We start from the raw sequence: 22,450 nt of genomic DNA, 5'->3' as shown, positions 1-22,450 counted from the left end.
GGCACCCAATGTGATGGCCCTGACTCTGATGTTTTGCCCGAGCTGCCTCACATTGCGGTGCGCCTGATTGTTTGGAAGGGGGAAGCTCCGATGAAGTGCGGAAGAAGCCAGGGCGGGCCTCCGTGTATGCGGTCTTGCCGCAACGATGACGGAGATGGCCGGAGGTCGTACGGCTTGGCCACAACCTGGATCCGGTCTCACTCACTTTACTCGATTGCCATAATCCTTTGTCACCTCCCCGCGCCACTGCAGACTAAACAAAGCCTTCATCGCAGGAGCAGCGAGAGAAGGACACCTAACCTGTCACACACTGCTTAAATTGGAGAATGCGAGTGACCAGACGCCAGAGAAACCAAACCGATTTCAGTCAAAGCATGTGAAACGCGGGGGGCAGCTTCTCGACGATCCGCGATTCAATGGCTGACGATCCGACCGGCCTGCCACGGGCAAGACAGCTAGACCCTTTCCATGCCGTAAGCTTCTGGCGCCGCAGACAGGCTCCCCCATGGTGGCGCTTTGAGAAGGGCCAAAGTATGTCACGGGTGCCAGCCACTCGGGTGCGCACGCAAATGAGCAGTGATCTGAAGGTGGTCATTGTAGACACAGTGGTGCAGTGCGACCCTCACTGCGGCCGGACAAGAACTCGTTGGCCTGGCGACAGAACAACAAGGAGATGGACACAAGCCACCAGCAGCAAGTGCGGCGTGTGCGAGCAGTGAGTTAAGAGCTGTCTAGATTCGAGTCAAGTATTGGGACTGGCAGATGTGCCCGGACACGTCAAGTTTCGAGGTTGGTCAAACAATACTAGACGGACCTGAAATGGGTCGCAGGGACTTAAGGAAGAAGGATGCAGGTGGTTGATGGGTTTCTATTCTTCATTACGTCGTTCTTCTTGTCTCTTCGGAAACGAGCTTGGCGCTCGTCTGATCTAGCATCTGGTGTCTCTAGCATCTAGAGCTTCTGTCCTAGTACTCAACATCAGCAGCTCACTGATGCAATTCGAGCCTGTAGTACAAAAACGAACGGAGCCGACCCCGGGCCCGGACCGATCAGGCGGTCTGATATGGGACGGGACGACAGCCAAAAGGCGAGTCGTGAGGCGGAAAAAACAAAAGGCTACTGGGCCTTACTCTTGTCTCCCTCGTAGTAGTGGGCCATCTCGAGCCCGGCTCTCCTGAAGCCGCACTTGACGTAGAAGCCCTCGTTGGCCTCGCTACAGTCAAGGATGCTCTTGTAGCAACCAACCCTGGCTGCGATGAAATCTAGAGCCTGGATGATGCGCAAGCCGAGCTTCTTGCCCTGCTGATCCTTTGCAACGGCAATGTCTTCGATGTGGCCGACGAGACCAAGGTTATGGATGCTGTACGGAGGAAGAGCAAAGGTCAGTAGGATTCTTTTGTGGCATGCCCAATTACGAGCGGCTCAAACTGACAACTTGCGCTCGACGATCAAGGCGCCGGTTCCGACAACGGTCTTGGTATTTGTGTCCTCAATGACGAGAATGTAGTATCCGTCACTCTTGGACAGCCATTGGTAGCGTTCCGCGAATTGGGCCTCGCCAATCTCACCAACGGTGGTCAAGACACGCAGGCAGTCGAGGAAACCTGTGTTGTAATCGGATTGACGAAGAGCACGCACAATGTAGCCCTCGGGAAGAGCAGCGGCGACGGTGGGGGAGACGAGGTCGTCGGTGAAGAGTCCGGCTTCAGCCATTGCGACTGCGATTACGATACGATTGCAACTACGGTATAGGAGCTGTTCGGTCGGGATAGATCTCTCGGAGCTTCTTGGCCGACGAAGGCTCGACAAAGATTGGATCGACTGGCTGGGGACGGGTCGGATTGAGCTGTCGCTAAGGTACGCTACGATGGAACGGCAGACAGAGGCGCTTTAGTCGATTGGCTGGCGAAGCTTTCGTTGGGGGAAGAGCTGCAGAGGATGCGATGCGGTGAGGAGGCAAAATGGAGAGCGAAGCGGTGAAGATGTCGGAGGGAGGGTGCGATGGAGAAAAGAGAGACAGCGTCAGTGGTAGAGAGCGAGAGAAAGTGAGGAAGCACTGCCGTAGGTAGGTTATTGATGTAGGCGCGATGTTTGCAGAGTTGCCCTTCCTTATCCGTCGGTCGGAGTGGGCAACTTGCGGCAAGTAAACACCCTACTGCGCAAGGTACGAATACCCGCGTCAACCAGGACAGGGTTTCAGGGCCCAGGGTGCCAGGGCAGCGAGGTAGCAGCAGCAAGCAAGGCATCGCAGATCTGCACCCACGTCGTTCACATTGTACCCATCAGGGGTTCACTCATACCTACGTGCGGAGCACATCTCACTATTGTACACTCCGTAAGGTAGGCGGATGTTACATTGTGCTCACTCTCAGCCCCTTCTAGTCATCAACACGGCCTCCCATCCATCCGTCCTCGTCAAGACTGCTTGAAGAACCATAGATAGTGTCTGGAGTTTGGGAGCAGATCTAATTATTTTCAATGTAGGGTGTCCAGTCCAGGTCCCGGGAACGAGTCGAGGCGTGGACCTTGAGCTGTTGCTCCGCCTCTGCATTCCATCAAAATGTGCCATCTCATTGGTTGCGGGAAAGGAGCTGGCCCCTAATTAAGGTAAGCTGACGTGCGGTTCCCAGGCCCGTATCCGCCTGCACGGGACGATCTCTAGGCTTTTCTGCGTGTAGCTATTCATAGTATACGGGAAGCCACTTTGAGAGAGTCCAACCCGAGAATTTGAAGAGTCGGAGAACTTGAGAAGTCCTTAGACATCGGCAGGCTTACTTGGCTCTTAAAGGCAAGTCAACCATCGACCATCTCGAGAGACTCGACGCCATCATGTTCCCACTCATCCGGATGCCTGCATCACATCACATCACATCTTCCCACCTTTGGGCCTGTCGATCGCCGAGGCAGCAAGGTACCCGGCGCATGTCCGTCCCAACCATCGGGGCCAGCCGCCGGCCGAGGCACGGGTTGGAAGCTGCAGTCTGCGGCTCTACATATTCCATGGACAGCATGATATCGCCCATGATGTACGGATAGATAAGGTAGCAAGGCTATGTACTGCTTAGGCAGTCGTGGCAATGGTTCAAGAAGCCACTGAGAAGTCGTAAACTCAATCGTGCCGCACAGATGTAAAAAATACTCAGGAGTCAAGCCACACCGAGATGCACATCTACAATAGAGTATCCGTAAGGTAGGTAGCTATATCTGTAAGTGCGGGCAAAGGTGAAAAGGGGGAAAAGACCGTTCCTACTGACGATAATTGGAAGGATGCGCCTCAACCGCCTGAACCGCCTCCCACTACGACGGAGGCATCACTGACCCTGTTTGCCTCTTACATACCTGAAGGTATACAAGTCAAAGTACATGTACCCATCACCTCAGCATTCCTCCCGTCTGGAATGTCATGGTCTCAGCTGGTCTTCCCAAAGACAAGTGCATGTGCAAACACGGCAATGTCCCTCCAAGTCCCCTTGGTACCTTACCACCTTACCTAACAGTAGGTAGACACTCCAGTTGCTGAGTACTTTAGACCACTCACGTCAGGTCAGACTTGGATGACGGGCAACCTCGCAGCTACAAGCTTATCGGTTGGATGCCAAGCGAGAATGAGACGCTACAAGTGAGACGTGCACCTGCTGATAACGAACCTCACATTGTGGTGGCAGCCATCAGCTACCCCGTGCTACCTCCCTCACCTTGGACTGGTACAAAAGTAAAGAAGTCTCGAGTATTCAATAAAGCACCAACTACTTACCTCACTACAAGGCGGACTCATTTTGCCTTGGATTGTGATTCCTTCGGGGCATATCGTAGAGTTGTGGAGGAGGATAGACACCTTACTTTATGGTAAGGAACGTCTTCGGATTTACCTGCTTGCTGAGGAACACTTTGATGCGTACTTTTACAGTAACTTACCTCTCTCGCCGTCTGATTTCTTCCGAATGTAGATACGCAGCTAGTGTTGACCCAACCACCAGAAGCCTCATGTACACATCCAAACAGTCTGAAGCGTCCATCGCCATACTAAGCCGGTAAGCATGACCGATTCAAATCACCATCCCCGCTACCATCTTAGCTATGCGATGTGTATCTAGCCCCCAACACTAGTCTCGACTTTCATCGGCTCGGGCAAATCCCCCATCTTCATCCCCATCATCTCATCTCATCCCGTCTCATCCCATCCCACCCCAGACGCTACCAATTAGCGCCATGCCAGTCGGCCAGACAAGATGGCATGTTATTTCTCCATACAGACAGGCACTTTGCCTCCTCTACCTAGGTAGGTGGTGTATTACCCCGAGACTTGTGGGAGAGAGATAGAGAGAGAGAGAGAGAGAGAGAGAGAGAGGCACTCACAGTCACAGACCACAGTACCCCGGGATGGAGAAACGCGCCCACCCACAGAAGTCAGGGCCTTGCCATGCCATCCCGTCCCATCCTTCCTCACGCCGTCGCCATCGCCGTCGCGCGCATGAACATCCCCCACAAATTAACACCAGAATCACATGCTACCCATGCTGCCAATGGCTGCCACACCTACGGATACTTGCTACCCATCCGTACGGATACAGCCCGCAGCCTGCCGAGTACATAGTGTACCTTATGTAGGAAGTACTCTTGCAGATGCTCAACGTCCCACTTACTCCTATTGGAGCCCTGGCACAGCGGCTCAACACGTCAACCCGGTCACTCTTTGCCTGAGCTTACATTGGGCTAGAACACCCCAACTGATTCCATTCCACCGCGCATCCTCGACACCCTAAAAACCACCTTACGCGGTGCCACTCACCCACTTACTGTACACTACTCCATACCTAACCGTACCAAACAAAAGTGCTCCCAGAATCGCGGGTTCGCACCTCTCTCTACATACACAGTACTGTTCCCTTCTCACGGCCTCGTTCCAGACTGTCGTCATCAGGAAAGCACAGGAAACCACGGCATCGCCACACCCGTTACACTCGGGACGGGACTTTCGGTACAGATGTCGACAGGCCAGGCCGAGGTAGTACATTGATGCTTGTCTTCTGTCAAGTCTACTCTGTTCCGGTCGTTCCACAGCCTACGCAGTATACGCCTCTCATACTTCTGAACGCTGCTGCTCGGATCCTCCTACCGCTGAAGGTGCTTGAATGTTGCCACCGCTGGTAGCACGCCTATATTTCCCCCTTTCTTCACCACCTCGTCTCGTCCTACTCCCTTACCCTTAGTTCTATTAGTTGTGCTTCTTCCCTCTTTTGATTCTTCTCACGAGCTTGTACCTTCTCTGCGTCTCTAAACGTTTCATTCCCTGCTTCCCTACCCCTTCTCTATCCCCCTAAGTGTACGTTCGACATCCCATCTTGGAACCGAGCTCGGCCAAGGTCTCGAGTATAACATGGTTTCTGCACATCCCGCATCACTTCGAGTTTAACGTCCGGAACCTTATCCCAACTCCACGTTGTATGTCACTTAATGACCCGTGCCTCCTGCGCATGCGAGCGCCCGCTTTCTGACCGTCACTGGCATCAGCCCCGACACGCCCATCAGAGATCATGGATCCGGACGACGACTGGGACGGGGACGAACACTCTCACGACCTCATCCATGTCCCTCTCGACTCTCACCAAGGACGAACTGTGCTACCGAGTCCTATAGCCAAGGCCGTCAGTCTTGCCACTCGCTCAACATGTTTAGCGATCCGTGTTGGCACCCTTATCAGCTCGTACGGCTTCGATGCTGCCAAGTTCACCACTCTATCCAGTCTGGAGCTTAGCAGGGGCATACTCGAGGGAATTCTAAGCAGGTCTGGGAGAGATATGCTCGTACGTTCCAACAGCGACCTGGGCAGAGAAGATGCAGAAACTGTCCTGGAGAGGAGCTTGGAGCACTTGCATAGTGCCATGTCGCAAATCGTTTTCTGGACTACGACCGGCTTTCAGATGACGAGTACCACCATTTCCGTCGCTTCAGAGATATCTCAGCTTCTTCTCTCGTCTCTCGACCAATTCTTTGGCTCGACCGACTCTTCACGTGCCATTGCGAGCATCATCACTTTAATTCGCCGCGAGTTTCAGAATCCTGCGACTGGTGTGGAGGGTGAGCGTGTGGGTGTTGTAGATCTGGTCATGGGCTTGTGCGCGTTGGCCTACCTGCAGCGCAAATGTCGACGTTTCCTCGACGAAGAGACAAGACGACTGGGCCACGATGAGATCGTTTGGGATGTCGTTGTACTCAACGACGGGGAGCGGGTCGACATTCACGAAAACAGCCTGTACGGTGTGCACAAAGGCCGCTACAAAAGCAAAGGTCCTGATATTTTGGTTTCCATCCCTGGAGATCAACCGAGTCCTGGTATACTAGCGACTATCGAACGACATGGCGAGCGAGAAACCAGCGAAGACGAAGACGACTACGACCTGCCAGAAATTCGCCTGAAGAATCAGATCATGCGGTCTATGCCTGCAGATACAAGCGTGTCCATCTCGACAACGACCTTGACGAGGAAGATGATTACTGTGGATTTCACGGGACCTGAGCCCCCAACTTTGACACCGCCTCCAGGCGTCGAGGTCGTCGAGCGAGAAGTTCTTTCATCTTCAGAGGGTCCAAAGGAGCAGTTGGTGAGGCATCAAGACGTCCCGACTTACCGGGTCGTCTACAGAGTCGACAAGAGCAAACATCGAAACACAACAATCCAAGGCTTCGAGGAGGCAGAAGACAACTCTGGAAAAGTGGAATCACTAGACGACACCGAGGAGTCGGATGGATACGGTCGAAATGACGAAAAGGACGAACCGCCACCCGTACCACCCAAGAAGGCGCTGACGTCTGCCCCGGCCACTATTCCGAGGTCAGATGCGACATCCAACCCGACCCCTCGTCGAGCAAAGGTTGGTCCTGGTTTTCCCTCGACTTCACCCGGCAGTCGAGTCTCTCAGATCCCAACGCCCAAGCAGAGTCCCGAAAACGCGCCAAACCAAAAGCGACAGCGCGCGCCTCTAGGCCCCCTGCCAGTGCGGGCACGTCAGGAGAGTGCCGTCTCCTCGCACGCCGAAGCCGCCAAGCCCAAGAGAACCAAAGGCGAGTCCTTGTCAAGTAGCAAACCATCAGAGAAGCCCACAACCGAGAAAAAGGGAGGCATCAGGCAAGCCTTGAAAAGGGGTACCAGCTCAAACATCTCCAACCTCTTCCATCGAGACGGAACCGGCACCGGCACCGGCAGTTCGCAGCCCACCCGGAAGCCCAAGCAGCCGGCAAAGACTTCTACAAGAGATGGAACAACACGTACCTCTACTCAGCCCAACCGTTCATCCCAGACTCGGGCCATGGGCCCGACTGCTGCCTCTAGCTCAAGAGGCCGGGCCTATGAGAACCCCTCACCTGTGCCTCGCAGCTCTTCGCGAGCCAGTTACATCTCTGTGCACGAGCGACGTCGAGACTCTATTGTGTCACAGACGGATACCTACTCCTTCCACGCCGTCGACGGATATCGACCCCAGTCTCCGGGGTACACTCGCCGTGACGGCATGGGCCAGCCCAGCATCCCCAAGTCGCGGTCAGAGAAGGACATGAACGATCAGAAGCCACCATCGCCGATGAAGTCCAGGAGAGCGCGTTCCCACGTCAACACACCGAGTCTCTACAGCATCGCCAACACCGGCTCCCAGACGTCTCTGGTTTTGTCATCGTACTATCAGAAGAGCGCATACACCGACTCCGAAGCCATCGACACCTTGAGGCGGGCAGGCACAGTGGATGGTGTTTTCCCGGCATTCCACCTGCTCCGAAACATTACGCGGTACATGCGTTTCTCTTCCGCGTCGTACGGGTCCAACTTTCTCAAATTCATGGGCATCTCCAAGGACATGCCCCTGATCAAAGCGTTAGACGACACACATCACGAGATCCGCTCCTTTGCGCACCACACGGAATCCGAGTCCACAAGCATCCTCCTCGCCTCCTTCGTCGACGCCCAGGGCGGATCCGACACCACCGGCTCGACCGGCACCGGCGTCCCCTTGGTCCACTACATATCTCTCGACCACGAATCCAAAGCCGTCGTCCTCGCGTGCCGCGGCACCCTCGGCTTCGAGGACGTCCTGGCTGACATGGCCTGCGACTACGACAACCTCTACTGGCGCGGCAAGTCCTACAAGGTTCACAAGGGCATCCACGCCTCCGCCCGCCGCCTCCTCTACGGCGGCGACGGGCGCGTCCTCTACACCCTCAAGGAGGCCCTCGACGAGTTTAGCGACTACGGCCTCGTCCTGTGCGGCCACTCGCTCGGCGGCGGCGTCACGGCGCTGCTGGGTACCATGCTCGCTGAGCCCTCACCGTCGGGCACGGGCTTCGTCACGACCTCGGATCCGCACCGCCGGCTCCTCGGCGACGGACGCCTCCTCGACGCCGACACTACGCACGTCTGCCTCCCCTCGGGCCGTCCCATTCATGTCTACGCCTATGGCCCTCCCGGGACAATGTCCCCCGCCCTCCGCAAAGCCACGCGCGGTCTCGTCACCAGCGTCGTCCACGGCTGCGACCTCGTCCCCTTCCTCTCCCTCGGCGTCCTGCACGACTTCCAGGCCGTCGCCCTCGCCTTCAAGAGCGACAACCACGAGGCAAAAGTCGAGGTCAAGCAGCGGATATGGCAGGCTTTCCAGTCCGGACTGGCGGAGAAGTGGTACACCAACAGCGGCTCTCGCTCCTCCTCCTCCCTGGCCGCCGGCGCCGACGAGGATAAATGGAGCATATCGGCGCTGACGACGCTTCGCTCCAGCATGATGAGCCTGAAGCTGCTGCCTCCCGGCGAGGTGTTCATCGTCGAGAGTCAGCGTGTGCTGAGGCGCGACGCTTTTCTGGTTTCTGACGAGGAGTCTATCGGCCGGCCTGCGCAGCGGATCGTGCTCAAGTACGTTAGGGACGTCGAGTCGCGCTTCAGAGAGGTGCGGTTCGGGACGAGCATGTTGATTGACCACAGCCCGGCCAAGTATGAAGAGGCGTTGAATAAGCTGCGGTTCGGAGTTGTTGAAAGTTGAGAAGCAGTATGAGGGGGGATTTCTTTTCTACGGGCGAGAGGAAAATCACACAAACATGAACACAACACGCCCCTTTTTATTTTCCTTTGTCGCGGACATATGGTCCGATTCACCCTTATATACCCCATACATCCCCGAGTGTGAGATAATTATACAATTTCTTCAAATGTTGAGTCACCATTTTAGCCTGGTCATGTAAAGAAGACATGCAAAGTTTGGGACGGAAGAATCTGGGAAAGGAAGTCGAGGGAAAGAGTCTAGGTTGTGAAGAGATGATGAGGATATAGATGAAACCAACTCAGAACATCTGTGAATACAGAGGTGTATCCCAAAATTTATTATTGATACAAAGTGACGCAAGATTTATTTACTTATTCTTCTGAATGTTCTTCAGTTCGGTCATCGCCCGTGCCCCTACGGCTTTTCCGTCACAATCTTGCCGTCCTTGTCATAAAAGATCTCCTTGACCTTAACAGACCGCAGGTGATCCACGCCCTTGCTCAGCTCGCAGTCGTGGTGGAAGAGCCACCACTGGCCCTTGAACTCGACAATGGAGTGGTGCGTCGTCCACCCCAGCACGGGCTCGAGGATCCGTCCCCCGTACGTAAAAGGGCCCAGAGGGCTCTCGCTGGTGGCGTAGCAGAGGTAGTGCGTGTCGCCGGTCGAGTAGGAAAAGTAGTACAGCCCGTCCCTCTTGTGCAGCCACGCGGCCTCGAAGAAGCGGCGGTCGTGGTCGTCGGCGAGGATGGGCTTCCCCGTCTCGGGCGCGAGGATCTGAATCTCTTGGACCTCGCCGTCGAACTGGTGCATGTCGCCCGTCAGCTTGGCCACGCGCGGGCCGAGCGCGTAGACGCCCTCGCCGCTGGGCTCCTGGGCGCCGAGCCACTGCTTCTCGAACACTTCGTGGCCTTTTTGGTAGCACTGCAGCTGGCCGCCCCAGAGACCACCAAAGTAGAGGTAGCCCTGGCCGTCGTCGTCGACGAAGCTGGCCGGGTCAATGCTGTAGCTGCCCTTGATGGGTTCCGGGTCCGGGGTGAAGGGGCCCTCGGGCTTATCCGAGACGGCGACGCCGATGCGGAAGACGTCCTGCTTGTCGCGGGCGGGGAAGTAGAGGTAGTATTTGCCGTCCTTGTAGGCGGCGTCGGGAGCCCAGAGCTGCTTCGAGACCCAGGGTACGTCTTCGGTCTTCAGAACGACGCCGTGGTCGACGACGGGCTCGAGGGGATCCAGCGATGATGTGCTGAAGACGTGGTAGTCGGCCATGTCATATTGGTCTCCATTATCGTTGAACTTGATGTCGGTCTCGCGGTCGTGAGATGGGTAGATGTAGACTTTGCCATTGAAGACGTGGGCTGAAGGGTCGGCCGTGTAGAGGTGGTTGATGAGGGGCGCCATTGTGAATGTATGTGGGATGGGGGAGGGGAGAAAGTGGGAGTGCGGGGGAGAGAATGCGGGGGTTGAAGGTGGTTGTTGGTGAAATTGGGGTCAAATGGGGAAACCAAGCATGCCACTTTGGGTGTCTTGAAGAATAGGATAGGACGATGTTGCAGATTGCCTACTTGCAATAAGACAAAGACGATCAAGGATATTCTGCAGAGACCGATGGGGCGCAAAAGAAAAGCCTTGGGAGGTGATCATTTATATGCCAAATAGCTGCCCTCGAGTATTCTCCACCGTCAAAAGGGTTCAGGCGTCTGGATGAATGTGAAAGTGGTGATGTTGGCCCGGTAGAGTGGAACACGGGACGACTAGCCAGCGGCCTTTGAATTTACCCAGCGCATTTTCCCGGTTTACCCCATCCTGGGCACACCCCCCACCCGCACCACGAGTTGGAGGACTGAACCTGGACACTGGTGACAGTTGCAATCCAATACAGGTGCATGATGCTGCGGTGGGCCTACCGTGGACTTTCTTGGGAGATGCAAAACCAATCTCTTGTGTGCCATGCTGGTCCTGGTGAAGTCATATTGACGGCGTAAGGCACTTCTTTTGAGCGTCTAACATAATTTCTATCATATTTTGATTTCGATTGAGACTTGATTCGGATAGTAAATAGATACCAAAAAATGCAAGAAAATAATGTTGGACGCTCAATCTCGCCCCTTTCAGGATGAGACCCCGCGCTACCCAAGCTTTACCGCCGAAATCACAAGGCAGCGTAGGATTCGAACCCCGTCGGTAGCTTATTGGTAGTCTTTGTGACTCCATGGCTACGATACGCCGTCGCTTGCACCACTGAGCCAAAGGTGGCTCAATGAACTTGTAATTAGGCAGTGTTGCGGTCCGCTCGCCTATGGACCTTCCTCCACGGCGTCAGCAAGGTTCGTGGAGGCCGAACGGGTTGCTTAGCATCGTGGGATGGAAAGGTCTGGAAGCCTAAAGTGAGGACACGAAGGTGCGTTCTCTTTGGGTCCAAAGCTTGATCATCGATATTGTTCTCCCTCTCACGCCCGACTGCTGAAAATAAGGGTCAGCCGCACCTTAGCATTCATCAAGGCACGGCGATATAGCCTAAGTTTCAGAAGCGCAGTGGCAGTGGTGCGGCTCGTAAGGGAGCTTGAATGCAGAACCGCCAATGATGACTGCGCTTTGGCTCGCCATCATGTGTTCCAGTCTTCTCTTGGTCCTTTCTTTGATTCGCAGACAGCCGACAGTGCTGGTTCGGCTCAACCAGCCGCGCAGCAGCTGTTCAGAAGTCCTGAATGCCGGTTTGGCCCCGTGTGGTTTGGGCTCCCTCGTCTGCATCGCTGGCCCACTCGGGATCCTCTTCATCGAACCAGGCTTCCTCGGCATCACGTCTCTCCATGACGTCGTAGTCTTCGTTGTCGTCGATCAGACTGTAATCGAAATCCTCGTCGTGGCCTCGGACAAAACGTTCCGTGAGAAACTCATGCCATCTCTGAAGGCCCTCTTCCTTTGTCTTTGTTTTGGAAAGATCGACTTCAGTTGTGAAATCTCTCGCGGGCTCCGACGTTGTAGTGTCATCAGTTGATGATTTCAAGTCGGCAAGACGAGCCTCGCCCCTGAGCAGGGAGCTCTCTAGAACTCCAGAGTAGCCCTTGGCCTTGCCTTCGACCTCACGCTCGGCTGGTGTCTGGAATTTGCGAACCAAGCTGTCATATAGTAGGGGGTCTGGAAAGAACATTAGCTAAGTTGATAGTGAAGTGAAACCAAATCCCGCATGCCCAAGTCACCAAGACCGCTCAAGAAAAAAGGAAGAAAGGGTATGCGGAGAGACGGACCTGCCAGCTCGTGCTCAGCGTCAGAAAAGTACTTTGGATGTCTCTCTAGATACTCTCGACGACGGTTTCGAGACCGGATATTCTTGGCTACTGTTGGCGACCTGGGTGGACGTGGCGTCGGCTTCTCGAAGGGCAGACTTTGCGACTGATGCTCAGGCTCTGTGAAGGAGGGCATCTTCACTTCAGGCCAGGTGCTTTCGGAATCAAGTATAAATGGTAGGCGTATAATATCACAGATACGATATGAGGAAACCTGGCTTTAGTTGAGTTCCGTAGATGAAGGCACCAAAGTGGATTAGACGAGACTGTAGATGTTCGTGTCTGGTTACAATTACCTTCAGCAATGAAAGATGTCACTGTTTAAAATGTGGGTCGCGACAAAGGTAGGGACAGGGTACTTGTGTACCTCAAGTAAGGAAGTCCCTCCTGGGTGCGAACGCAAATCCAGATGTACATCTTTTCGGATAATATGACTGCAGGACAAAATGCACTCGTACGATTTGATAACTTGCAGAACCCCACGAAAGCACTGGATCCACGACTTGCAGAACACCTTGTCGAAGATCGACGTTTTGCCTACCAGCCGATATATCCTTGGTTTCGGGCCAGGCGGGTGCAAGATCTCGATGGAAGGGCACGGTACTGGGGAGCTTAGTTTGTGGCTGGGGAACGAGGATATCCTCAGGCTCTTGTCCTTGCACAAGGAATTAATAGGACGTTTAGTGGAATTGTCCGCTTTTTTCGATGTCCATATCCTCCATAAGTGACAATACTGAGGTATGGAGCACTTGAGTAAGGTACCTTGGACGGGAGGGTCGGGCTGCTCAAAGCAGGCCAATTGGCTGTTTATTGGGGGTGGGGCGGAGGCACATCGACGTGGCCCGGCGCAGAGAGCAATACGGCCAATTAATAGGGGGGAAGGCGAGAAAAACGTTGGCTGTTAACGGGAAATGAGATACAAAGGAGGGAAAAAGCAGGATTTGAGCCGGACATTGAAGCCGGTTAGGTGCCTTTTTACGGATGGTCTACGGATCCATGGACCATTCATGTGGGCTTGCACTTTGCAAGGCGTGGTAGCCGCATGGGTATCCCATCCCACGCGTCGTTTGCCCTTTTTCTCTCTACGAATGAATGGTAATATTGGGCTGTCAAGGCATATCTGGATGTTCTGTGTTGTCTGTGATTTTGTGTCTCTGTCTCTCGAGTCTCCCTCTACAAGTTACAACCCAGCGCGACCCCGGGATATGACAGCCAGCCAGCCCACTGGTGCTTGACTGGACTTGATCTGGTGGTTCACATCCATTCGCATTGACTTAGTGGACGGCAAAGCTAGGCATCTTGCACCATTTCTACTTGTTTTCTGTTGCATCGTCTTTCTTTTTCCCGTTTAGTCTCTGCCTCTTGTCTCTGAGTACTGAGTTGGGTATCTCAAGTTTTCAACCCCATTACCCTCTCATTCCTCTCTGTCTTTTCATTCTGAGATTTTGCCCGGTCTTCCTTTTTGGGATATCCTAGGCCCATCTCACTCACTCATTTATCACATCTTCTTTCTTGTCTTGTCTTGCCTCTCAATTCCCCAGGTGCCCGTCATCCCCCTTTAATACTCTGTACTTACCACACTTACATTCCACTTTTGTCAACTCACCTCACCGTATCATACCGTATTTCACCGTGTCCATCTACGTTGGAAGAATCGCCCTTCCCCCCTCATCCTCTTCCTCTTCTTCGCCGCAGTCAGAGAGGCTACAGTACGAGGCACCTGATACCACTTATTCACCCACCTCTCATGCCACCCGTCCCATCCGTTCCTCCTCCTCTCGGCGTGTCTCAACCTCAGTCCACTTGATCCATCATCCAAGGAAACGACGACCCGCCGGAACAAAAGTCCATCGGCACACGGCTGCCATCACGTCCACGGCAACGGCGGCGACCACGCGACAAGACGCGCAAGACACGATACCACACCGAATTTCATTTGAGCAACGTACCGTCGTACACCGTACCGTCCCGTCCCAAAGGAAGAAAAAAAAGCCTCGCTCCCATTCGCACGCTGAATGTGACCCTCCCATACCCATGGGTACTGCTGGGGATATCAGAGCTCGTCTCCGGGCAAAGTTCTCACGGAGGAATTCGGCTGCCCCATCTCTAGCTTCCAACAAGAGCACCGGCGATGCTCACAACTCCCAGGCAACTGATGGGACGAGTCTCACACGGCAATCCTCGGCCGTTGCATCCGCTTCGGCTCCAAGGTCCAGAGCAAGCTCCCAGCACCCGCCTCACACGCCAATCTCGCCCTTGCCCTCGCGCTCGCCGACTCCACACGAGCCACACCATCACCTTCAGACACAGCCACAGTCCACCACACTACAACCCCCCGGCAGCAGCCATGGCGACCACTTGCTGCAGCCGAAATTGAAGGCAATTACGGCTGAGGGTTCCGCTGCTGGGGCTGCAGAGGGTGAAGCCGACAGTGAGGAAGGGCAGCTCCCGCCACAGTCGTCGTCCTCAAGCAAGTCCCATCTATTGGACCACCAACAAAAACAACGCCACGAGCCCCAAATCAATCACGACAGTCATGGTGATGAAGAAAATAACTTTCATGATGCACCTCTCAGCAGCGACGAGGTTTTAGTAAGGGAAGAGAATCCCATAGTCACAGCTACTACGGGTACCAACAACGATCAAAGACCCGCAAGCAGCGCCAGCGCCAGCGCCAGCGCCAGCAACAAGGTCAGAGACAACTCGACCGGGACTGGGGACGATCAGGACGCTCACAAGCCACACCCCGACCTCGACCTCGACCGTGACTCGCTGGCCCCAATGCCGCCCGCCGCGTCTCAAGGACGCTTAGCTAGCGAACTGACTGCCAGCAACGATCTACGCCCAGCCGCAACAACCACAACCGCAACCACAACCACTCCTCCTACCGCAGCTCCCACTACCCTCAACAACCTCCCAAGCATCCACGAGGACCAAACCCCACCCGGATTTGACGACCCAAAACAGAGACTTCATCTATCGCAGTCGGATCACTCGCACCAGCCACTACCGCCAAAATTTGGCGCAGCTCCCACCGTTACCCTTCAGGCGGTCTCTGCCGAGGACCTCAACGACGATCAACACGATCCCCTCAGCCATGCCCTCGGCACCCCGACGCCTCTCGCAACCGCCATCCTACCGAGTTCGCCCTTGTCCTCCCGCCCAGAGGCGCCTCCCCGACGACAAAGTCTTATACCTAATCGTCAAACCACTCTGATTCGAAATCTGCTCGAAGGACGTGTCGAAAACGAAGCTAGGCCAGCCAGCGCCGATTCTTTGCTCCCCAACATCGCAAACATGGTCACCCGCAAGGTCTGGGTTAGGCGCCCCGGTGCTTCTGCCACACTCATCACTGTCAACGAGGACGACCTGGTCGATGACGTGCGCGACATGATTTTACGAAAGTACGCCAACTCGTTGGGCAGGCATTTCGATTCCCCCGATCTCACACTACGGATATGCCCGCGAGAGCAGAGACAAGATCGTATGCTTGGCCCCGAGGAGCCCGTGGGCCGTACACTCGATGCATACTTCCCTGGTGGTCAGAATGTCGAAGAGGCTCTGGTGATTGATATCCCAGCCCGGCGCACACCGAGGCCATCACCGCGCGCCCCAACTCATGCTACAACAATTTACTACAACGACGAAGGCCGGCCATCCGAAGCTGGCGAGGGATATTTCCCTCCGGTTGCAAATGCGGCTGCTCTGCCGTCACCAAATTCACCAGTGCCGGTTGTAGCTCCTGTCACCGTCCCTGCAACACATCCCGCGCATCCTGCCCATCCAGTTCATCCAGCGCATGCCCTCACTGCGCATACTCAACACTCGATCGCAATTCTCGGTACAGGCCAAGTACCGCCAATACCCTCGCCGGGAGGCACGAGGTCTCGTGCTTACAGGGAACGCCCAGAACGCCCTCGTCTTGGGAGAACCCATACCTCCTCACCTACGATACTGAACCAAGTCAATGCACAATCCATGGCGGCCGCAGCTGCTGCTGCCGCACATCCCACCCACTCATTCCACCCACGCCTACCGCCTTCTCGGACGCAGTCGAACACTTCGGAGCAATCCAACGCCCAACCGGCTGCTCCACCGCTTCCGACACCGCCCGCTCCGGAAGTACAGCCTGCGAGAGTTGCGACTCCCCCGCCCAGGATTGCTTCTCCTAGGCCAGCAAGTTCTCGGCCTAAAAAGAAGAAAACGGTAGATCATCCAACTCTGCCCGCTGGCATATTGAATGGCGGTGTACCGCCTATCAACGTGTTGATCGTAGAGGACAACCCGATCAACCTCAAGCTGCTTGAGGCTTTCGTCAAGCGTCTGAAGGTTAGGTGGAAAACGGCGGTCAATGGCCGAGATGCCGTCACCATGTGGAGGACCGGAGGTTTCCATCTTGTCCTGATGGACATTCAACTGCCCATCATGAGCGGATTGGAAGCCACTCGGGAGATCCGCAGATTGGAGAGAGTCAACTCGATTGGTGTCTTCTCTTCGTCGGCAGGTAGCGCACCTGAAGCCCCGAATGGCGAGCCCGAGGAGAAGGACAAGTTGACCAATATGGAGCTCTTCAAAAGTCCGGTGATTATCGTGGCCCTTACTGCCAGCTCCCTCCAAAGCGACAGGCACGAGGCCTTGGCGGCTGGCTGTAACGATTTCCTTACGAAGGTTAGTACTCATCTACACTTCAATGCCTACTAGTCCACCATACTAACGTGATAACTATAGCCCGTGAACTTCGTTTGGCTAGAGAGGAAGGTCATGGAATGGGGTTGCATGCAAGCACTCATTGATTTTGATGGCTGGAGGAGATGGAAAGACTTTTCTCAGCAGAATGACGAGGCTGAAGCCAAGAAATCGGCCGCATTGAAGACGAAAGCAAAGAAGAATCGATTGTCGATGACTTCGGTGCCAGCATAGAAATGCAATAACGCCCAGAAGCGTTAGCAGGGAACAGTGGTTATGCGACAACGGCTTTCGCCACACTTTTTGCTGAAGGCCACAGTATTGGTGGTACTGCGAGCCTTTAATGAGTCTTGTTTTCCCAATGGTCTCTCATGAGACTTGGCTTAATGAACATGACGGCAACAGACGGACTCCGCTCTTAGGTATGATTATAGCAGGCTTGGTGCTCATCTCTGTTGCAAGGGACCTGCATTTTGTCCAAGTCTACTCGTCGTTTGGTTGCATGGACGCAACGGTTCGGTTTAAGAGATGCCCCGCATAGAATATACGAAGAGGGACGCGCAGAATGATACCATAGAGCGCGTATGCATGAGAGAATAATCATAATGGATTCAGCAACGCATATAATAGAGGATTTTGCTGAGATGACACGCATTGATCGTGACTTCATGTTTGGCCTGGTAGGTATACTGTATTGAGGTGAAGGATATGGCTCAATTGTGATCTCTAGAGACTTTTGCACGGTAAAGAAAATGACGAGAGGTGCCTGACCAGACCCGAGTTCACCCTATCTGAGTTCTATCGATTGTACTCAACGGGAGGGACAAGACGGGATTATCTGATAACCGGAAGACGGATGTTGAAGACCGGTAGGTAGGTGGGTCTGAGTCCGGAGCTTGGGAGACGGTTTTCGGTCCTGTTCTGTCCTGAGGCACAAGGCCAATTGAGCAAGGCAAATTATCCGCGATGTGGTCCGTGCGCGTCCTCCTAAGAAAACGAGAGAAAAATTGGTCGGAGCTTTAAAAAGTCTCCCTTCTTCACAAAACAACCACACCCACGTTTTACTCAAGCTCCCAAATGGTTGCTTCGCCGTAAAATCGGTGCAATCCACGGCGCACCTTCTGCGTCGAGATAATACCCCTTTCTTTTTTTCTTGCTTTGCACACAATGTCGGCACGAGCGGGCTCGTCATTGTCGCCATTGGTCCTCGCGACCAAGTGGTGCGATGCGTCCGCCGCCGCGTATGCGGGCTCGCGATGCGCCTTTTCGACGACGCCGGTCCAGTCGAGAAGGAGCAAGGCGCAGCACAGGATGCACGAGTTCTTCAAGCTTGGTAGAGGTGCCAAACTGAGAGACTCTGAGAACGGTGTCTATTACTTGGGCGGCTCCAGGGACCAGCCGTTCCCGATGAACCCGTTCTTCCGGAGCGAACCCGTGCTGAGCGAGAGGCTGAGGGACGAGGTCTACCGGAGGGTCACGGTGGCCAAGCAGTCGCTGAAGCTCGTCTCGGCGGAGCTGGGTATCGATGTTCGCCGCGTCGCTGCCGTGGTGCGGATGAAGGAGATCGAGAAGCAGTGGGTAACAGAGGTAAGCATAACCATTCATTTAATTCATCAAATCCCCCCTTCGGTGGATTCGTCCTCCACCCACCCCAGCATCATGATGATCAACTTTCCAAAATTCGATTAGTCTTGAAGACGCAACATATGGTTACACCTTGGCACTGCGAGCCTCTCTGATTTGCTACTATTTAAATTCTCAACTCATGTTTCGCACATCATTCCAGACGTATACAGTCTTTGCTGACTTGAGGAACCTTCTTCGCAGCGCAAACCACTAGCTCGACCTTATGCCCAGGCCATCATGAACATGCTTCCCCAGACTTACCTGTCGGACGCAGGAAGAGACCAGAGGCCCCACGAGCCCGTGAATGAGATCCACGTCCACAAGCTCACGATGCAACAACTCTTCGTGCCCGTGTCTGAGTCGCGGCAATTCAATAGAGAAGACGCCGCAAAGGCCTTCCATAGAAACATGCTTTCGATTGACGATCGCTCACCGCACAAGGAGCTCATTGACATGAGGAGGGCGGCCGCCAACGGCGGCGACAGAGCTGAGCTGACGCGCAAGTTCCGCGCCGAGACGAGAGCACAGGAGGACAGGTTGGTCGAGAGAGAGCGCAAGCGTCTCGAAAAGGTCGAGGAGGAGACGACGCGTGTTGATACCGGTCGTTTCGAGTTCAGATTCAAGGAGATGAATGTCGAGACCGTCGGAAAGAACGGCCGCAGCAGAGGAGGCGTCGGCTGGAGATACGGTGTCCCCTTCTATGACCGCAGGAAGGGCGAGACGAAAATTCCCACATCGGTGCCTTGAACGTGTCCAACCCAGGCCTTACTGCCTATTGCCGACTACATCACACCCGGCGACGGCACGCTGGAGGAGGAGAAGCGGCTCAAAAACAGTCACTAAAACCAATCAGAAGATGAACTGAAGTCATGTTGGCTCAGTTCTCGTGTGGACGCTTTACGATAAAGCGTCTGTGTCTATCAACTGTACTTATATACATGTAACCCTATATGACGACGGACTCAAGCGGAGGGGCGCGCTTCAAAGGATGAAGCTTCAATCCAGCCCAGCAAGAAATGCATTTTATTCCTTCCAATAAGCCCTTTTTTTCCTATCAAAGCAAATACTTTGTATGTGAGACCCAGTCGACTACTTTACGTCCGTCATCAGCATTTACTACCAGGTTTGACCTGATACGGCTGATGTCGTCTGGCGAGAGACGACATCTGTTCTGGACATACGCCTCGACTGAACCGTACTCCTCGCGGAGTGCAGCCAGCGTTGCAAGCATGTTTTCCTTCCTAAGCGGGGTTTAGCAATAGGTACAGTAGGTGATTGAGTGATGGTGAGCAAGCACATACCGAGATCCAATCATGCGCCTAGCCCCCTCGGGGTTCCCCTTCATGGCCTCGGTAGCGAGAAGATGCTGAATAATCTCCTCCCTCCGATCCTGGAGACCAATGTCGGTGAGGCTGTACTCGTGGGCCACGACCTCGTCCGAGACGCCGCAGAGGCTGAGAATGAGGGCGCAGATGATTCCCGTCCTGTCCTTGCCAGCGGTGCAGTGGATGAGCAGCGGAGTCGGGGGTTCGGTGGAGGCGAGGTGAGAAAGGATGGTGTGGAAGGGGTCGTTGGGGTGGTCTGCCTCCGAAGCGGCGCGGAGGATGTCGGTGTAGGCCTTTGTGAAGCCCTACGGAAACGTTTGTTTAAGAATTTCACACATAATCTCACAGAGTGGCGAGCCGTTCCCCCCTTTTGGCCACCGGCACAGGTAGGAAATGGTGAGAGGGGGAGGAGTGGCTTGCAGAAGAAGAAACTCACCTCGGGCCCGTTGCTAGAGTAATTCCGGTACCGTAAGGCGATAGCTTCGGGGCCGTAGTCCATGTCCCGAAAGACAGGGACAAAGATGCGGGTGGCGCCGGGCCACTCGCGGACGTCGCAGCTCGTGCCAGCCTTTGCGAGGCGCTCGAGCTCAATGGCGGAGCGGAGGTCGTAAACGTGGGTGATGTTGAGGTTCTGGAGGCGGGCGACGCCGTCGTCGGTGAGGCGGGAGGGCTCGGCGGAGCGGAAGAGGATGCCGGGCTTGACGATGCGGCCGGCCGGGAGGGCATCGACGGGATAGCCGCCGGCGTCGCGGAAGTTGGGGAGACCTGGGATCTGGTGGAAGGGGGGCGTGGGGAGGTCGACTTTGGGGCGTGATTCCGTCATTGTGTTGTCTCTGCTTGTCTCGTGTTGCTATACGAGTTGGAGGGGAAGTCAACGAGCGAGAGGTCAACGTTTACGCTGTGGAACGGATGAGATGAACAACAAGGTTGTGGACTGGATCTGGTTAATGGTAGTGTGTACGGAGTATTCGCATTCTGTAGATGGGTGCACCGCGGCAATGGGCATCGTCGGATGTGGCCTCTGCGGGGGAGGATTGCGGCATCCGAGGCATGTTGTTGGGTAGGCTCGGACCTGCCCACCTTTGGGCCAACATGCGCGCGCCTTTGGGCGTAAGTGGAAAGCAGCATCAAGTCAAGGTCAACTAATCCAGGTTGCTCTCTTCACCGAGAACTGACTAACAAATTCCGTCCTTATCCTGCATGTGGAAGTGGATATGTGGTGAGGAGAAGCAAGAGCAACATGTAGAACAGGCCAGGAAATAGCTTCTAACACCGAGTCTAACTCTCGTACCTGCTGAGGTGAAGAATGGCCCGACTGGGTGTACCGAGTGTCCGTATATTGATCTACCTTGGTAGGAACCCAGCGCTTCGGTTCACCCAGTCTTGCGGGCAGTCTTCATCAGAAGCTCAGAAACATGGCCAGTCAGCAACATGAGAAACATGAAAGATCGATCACAAATGTCATCATTAGGCAGGTGCCGTCCGAGGTTTGTTTCCAACACTGCCAGATTCGGGCCGTCCAAGAGCAACGACAACAGGGAGGAGTACTTGGGTCGGAAGTGCTCAAAACATCAGAATCTAGGTCAAATTACATAGTAGGGTCATGTCACATCGTCCGAGGGCCCAGTCGACCAGTGTCATGGAAGCGCTGTGCTACTACGGCCAGGTGACTGTCTGGCACAGCTGAAGTGAGACTGCTAATCTGCTCAGATGCTGCCGATGATGCCCACCTTACCTTACTGCATACCTAGTCAACTCATCGTGTTAATGAGGTCGAGTTCCTCCTTCTTGGTCCCAAACAGTAGAGGCATCTCATCTCGTACCTGACAGGTCTGACGTCCTCGATGCACCTTCCCCTGACGCAGGCCAGCAGAGCAAACGTGCAGAGTTTCCAAGCTGCGGCAGCTGCTCTGACTGACACCTGCCCGTCGATAGCTCCATGAGCCAGTGACCTTGAGCCCTCAAGCCCTGACCTGAACAATACCTCAAGGAGCAGACCGGGAACCTCTCAGGGCTAAGAAGACGGCCACATCCAATGACAGCAATGACAGCACCCCCCCTGGGCCCCTGCACCAAAACTACGCGAACCTCCCACCTAGAGGAGTAGTCGCGTTCCTGACTGGCTCGTCGTCCGCGCTAAAGGCCTCGTGCTGCGTCATAGGGGACCAACTCATATCTTCCCAGATTTTCTTGACCTCTTTTTCTCCTACCAAGGACGCGCTGGGAGTCGGGGGACTTGGAGGGAATCCGACCGGTTTGACACAAGCAAGATGGCGATCAACCTGTTTGTGTCTTTCCCACACCCTAGCGCCCTCCTCGTGGTGTGATTAAACCAACTGGCGCTGCTACCCTTCCATCTGACCCTGCCCACCTTAAATCACCTTGCTCGACTTTAGGTTGGTGTCATCATTACCTGCCAAGGTTGCTTTCACCACTACGCCTGTTCCCGTAGCAGATAAAAAAAACTTCGTTCGCAGCAGCATTAATTTGAATAAGACCCCCCTCTCCCTTCCAG

At 54.7% G+C, this 22,450-nt stretch overlaps 7 protein-coding genes across 7 annotated transcripts; 3 read left to right on the top strand and 4 right to left on the bottom strand.

Moving 5' to 3' along the window:
- Nucleotides 1–1,116: 1,116 nt before the first annotated feature.
- CTAM01_06190 (acetyltransferase) lies at nucleotides 1,117–1,713 on the bottom strand (the record flags this gene model as incomplete). Its single annotated transcript, XM_060522219.1, has 2 exons — nucleotides 1,117–1,360; nucleotides 1,433–1,713. The coding sequence occupies 2 exons, from the start codon at nucleotides 1,711–1,713 to the stop codon at nucleotides 1,117–1,119; spliced, it is 525 nt and encodes a 174-aa protein (XP_060382947.1).
- Nucleotides 1,714–5,534: 3,821 nt separating this feature from the next.
- CTAM01_06189 (lipase) lies at nucleotides 5,535–9,017 on the top strand (the record flags this gene model as incomplete). The annotated part of the gene is made up of 1 exon (XM_060522218.1): nucleotides 5,535–9,017. The coding sequence occupies one exon, from the start codon at nucleotides 5,535–5,537 to the stop codon at nucleotides 9,015–9,017; it is 3,483 nt and encodes a 1,160-aa protein (XP_060382946.1).
- A 414-nt stretch (nucleotides 9,018–9,431) lies between these two features.
- Nucleotides 9,432–10,412, bottom strand: CTAM01_06188 (glycosyl hydrolase family 43; the record flags this gene model as incomplete). Its single annotated transcript, XM_060522217.1, has 1 exon — nucleotides 9,432–10,412. One exon carries the CDS (start codon nucleotides 10,410–10,412, stop codon nucleotides 9,432–9,434), a length of 981 nt encoding a protein of 326 aa, XP_060382945.1.
- Nucleotides 10,413–11,706: 1,294 nt separating this feature from the next.
- Nucleotides 11,707–12,434, bottom strand: CTAM01_06187 (coiled-coil domain-containing protein; the record flags this gene model as incomplete). Its single annotated transcript, XM_060522216.1, has 2 exons — nucleotides 11,707–12,149; nucleotides 12,260–12,434. The coding sequence occupies 2 exons, from the start codon at nucleotides 12,432–12,434 to the stop codon at nucleotides 11,707–11,709; spliced, it is 618 nt and encodes a 205-aa protein (XP_060382944.1).
- A 1,898-nt stretch (nucleotides 12,435–14,332) lies between these two features.
- Nucleotides 14,333–17,218, top strand: CTAM01_06186 (response regulator receiver domain-containing protein; the record flags this gene model as incomplete). Its single annotated transcript, XM_060522215.1, has 2 exons — nucleotides 14,333–16,966; nucleotides 17,027–17,218. 2 exons carry the CDS (start codon nucleotides 14,333–14,335, stop codon nucleotides 17,216–17,218), a joined length of 2,826 nt encoding a protein of 941 aa, XP_060382943.1.
- Nucleotides 17,219–18,151: 933 nt separating this feature from the next.
- CTAM01_06185 (uncharacterized protein) lies at nucleotides 18,152–19,357 on the top strand (the record flags this gene model as incomplete). The annotated part of the gene is made up of 2 exons (XM_060522214.1): nucleotides 18,152–18,571; nucleotides 18,812–19,357. The coding sequence occupies 2 exons, from the start codon at nucleotides 18,152–18,154 to the stop codon at nucleotides 19,355–19,357; spliced, it is 966 nt and encodes a 321-aa protein (XP_060382942.1).
- Nucleotides 19,358–19,664: 307 nt separating this feature from the next.
- On the bottom strand, nucleotides 19,665–20,758 carry CTAM01_06184 (tyrosine phosphatase; the record flags this gene model as incomplete). The annotated part of the gene is made up of 3 exons (XM_060522213.1): nucleotides 19,665–19,851; nucleotides 19,912–20,240; nucleotides 20,372–20,758. The coding sequence occupies 3 exons, from the start codon at nucleotides 20,756–20,758 to the stop codon at nucleotides 19,665–19,667; spliced, it is 903 nt and encodes a 300-aa protein (XP_060382941.1).
- Between the last annotated feature and the right edge of the window lie 1,692 nt (nucleotides 20,759–22,450).

Source organism: Colletotrichum tamarilloi (genome assembly GCF_030869305.1).
Source record: "Colletotrichum tamarilloi strain Tom-12 chromosome Unknown Scaffold_17.1, whole genome shotgun sequence".
Lineage (NCBI taxonomy): Eukaryota > Fungi > Ascomycota > Sordariomycetes > Glomerellales > Glomerellaceae > Colletotrichum > Colletotrichum tamarilloi.
The sequence above is the reverse complement of the archived record's forward strand: the minus strand, read 5'-3'. Positions and strand labels throughout refer to the sequence as shown.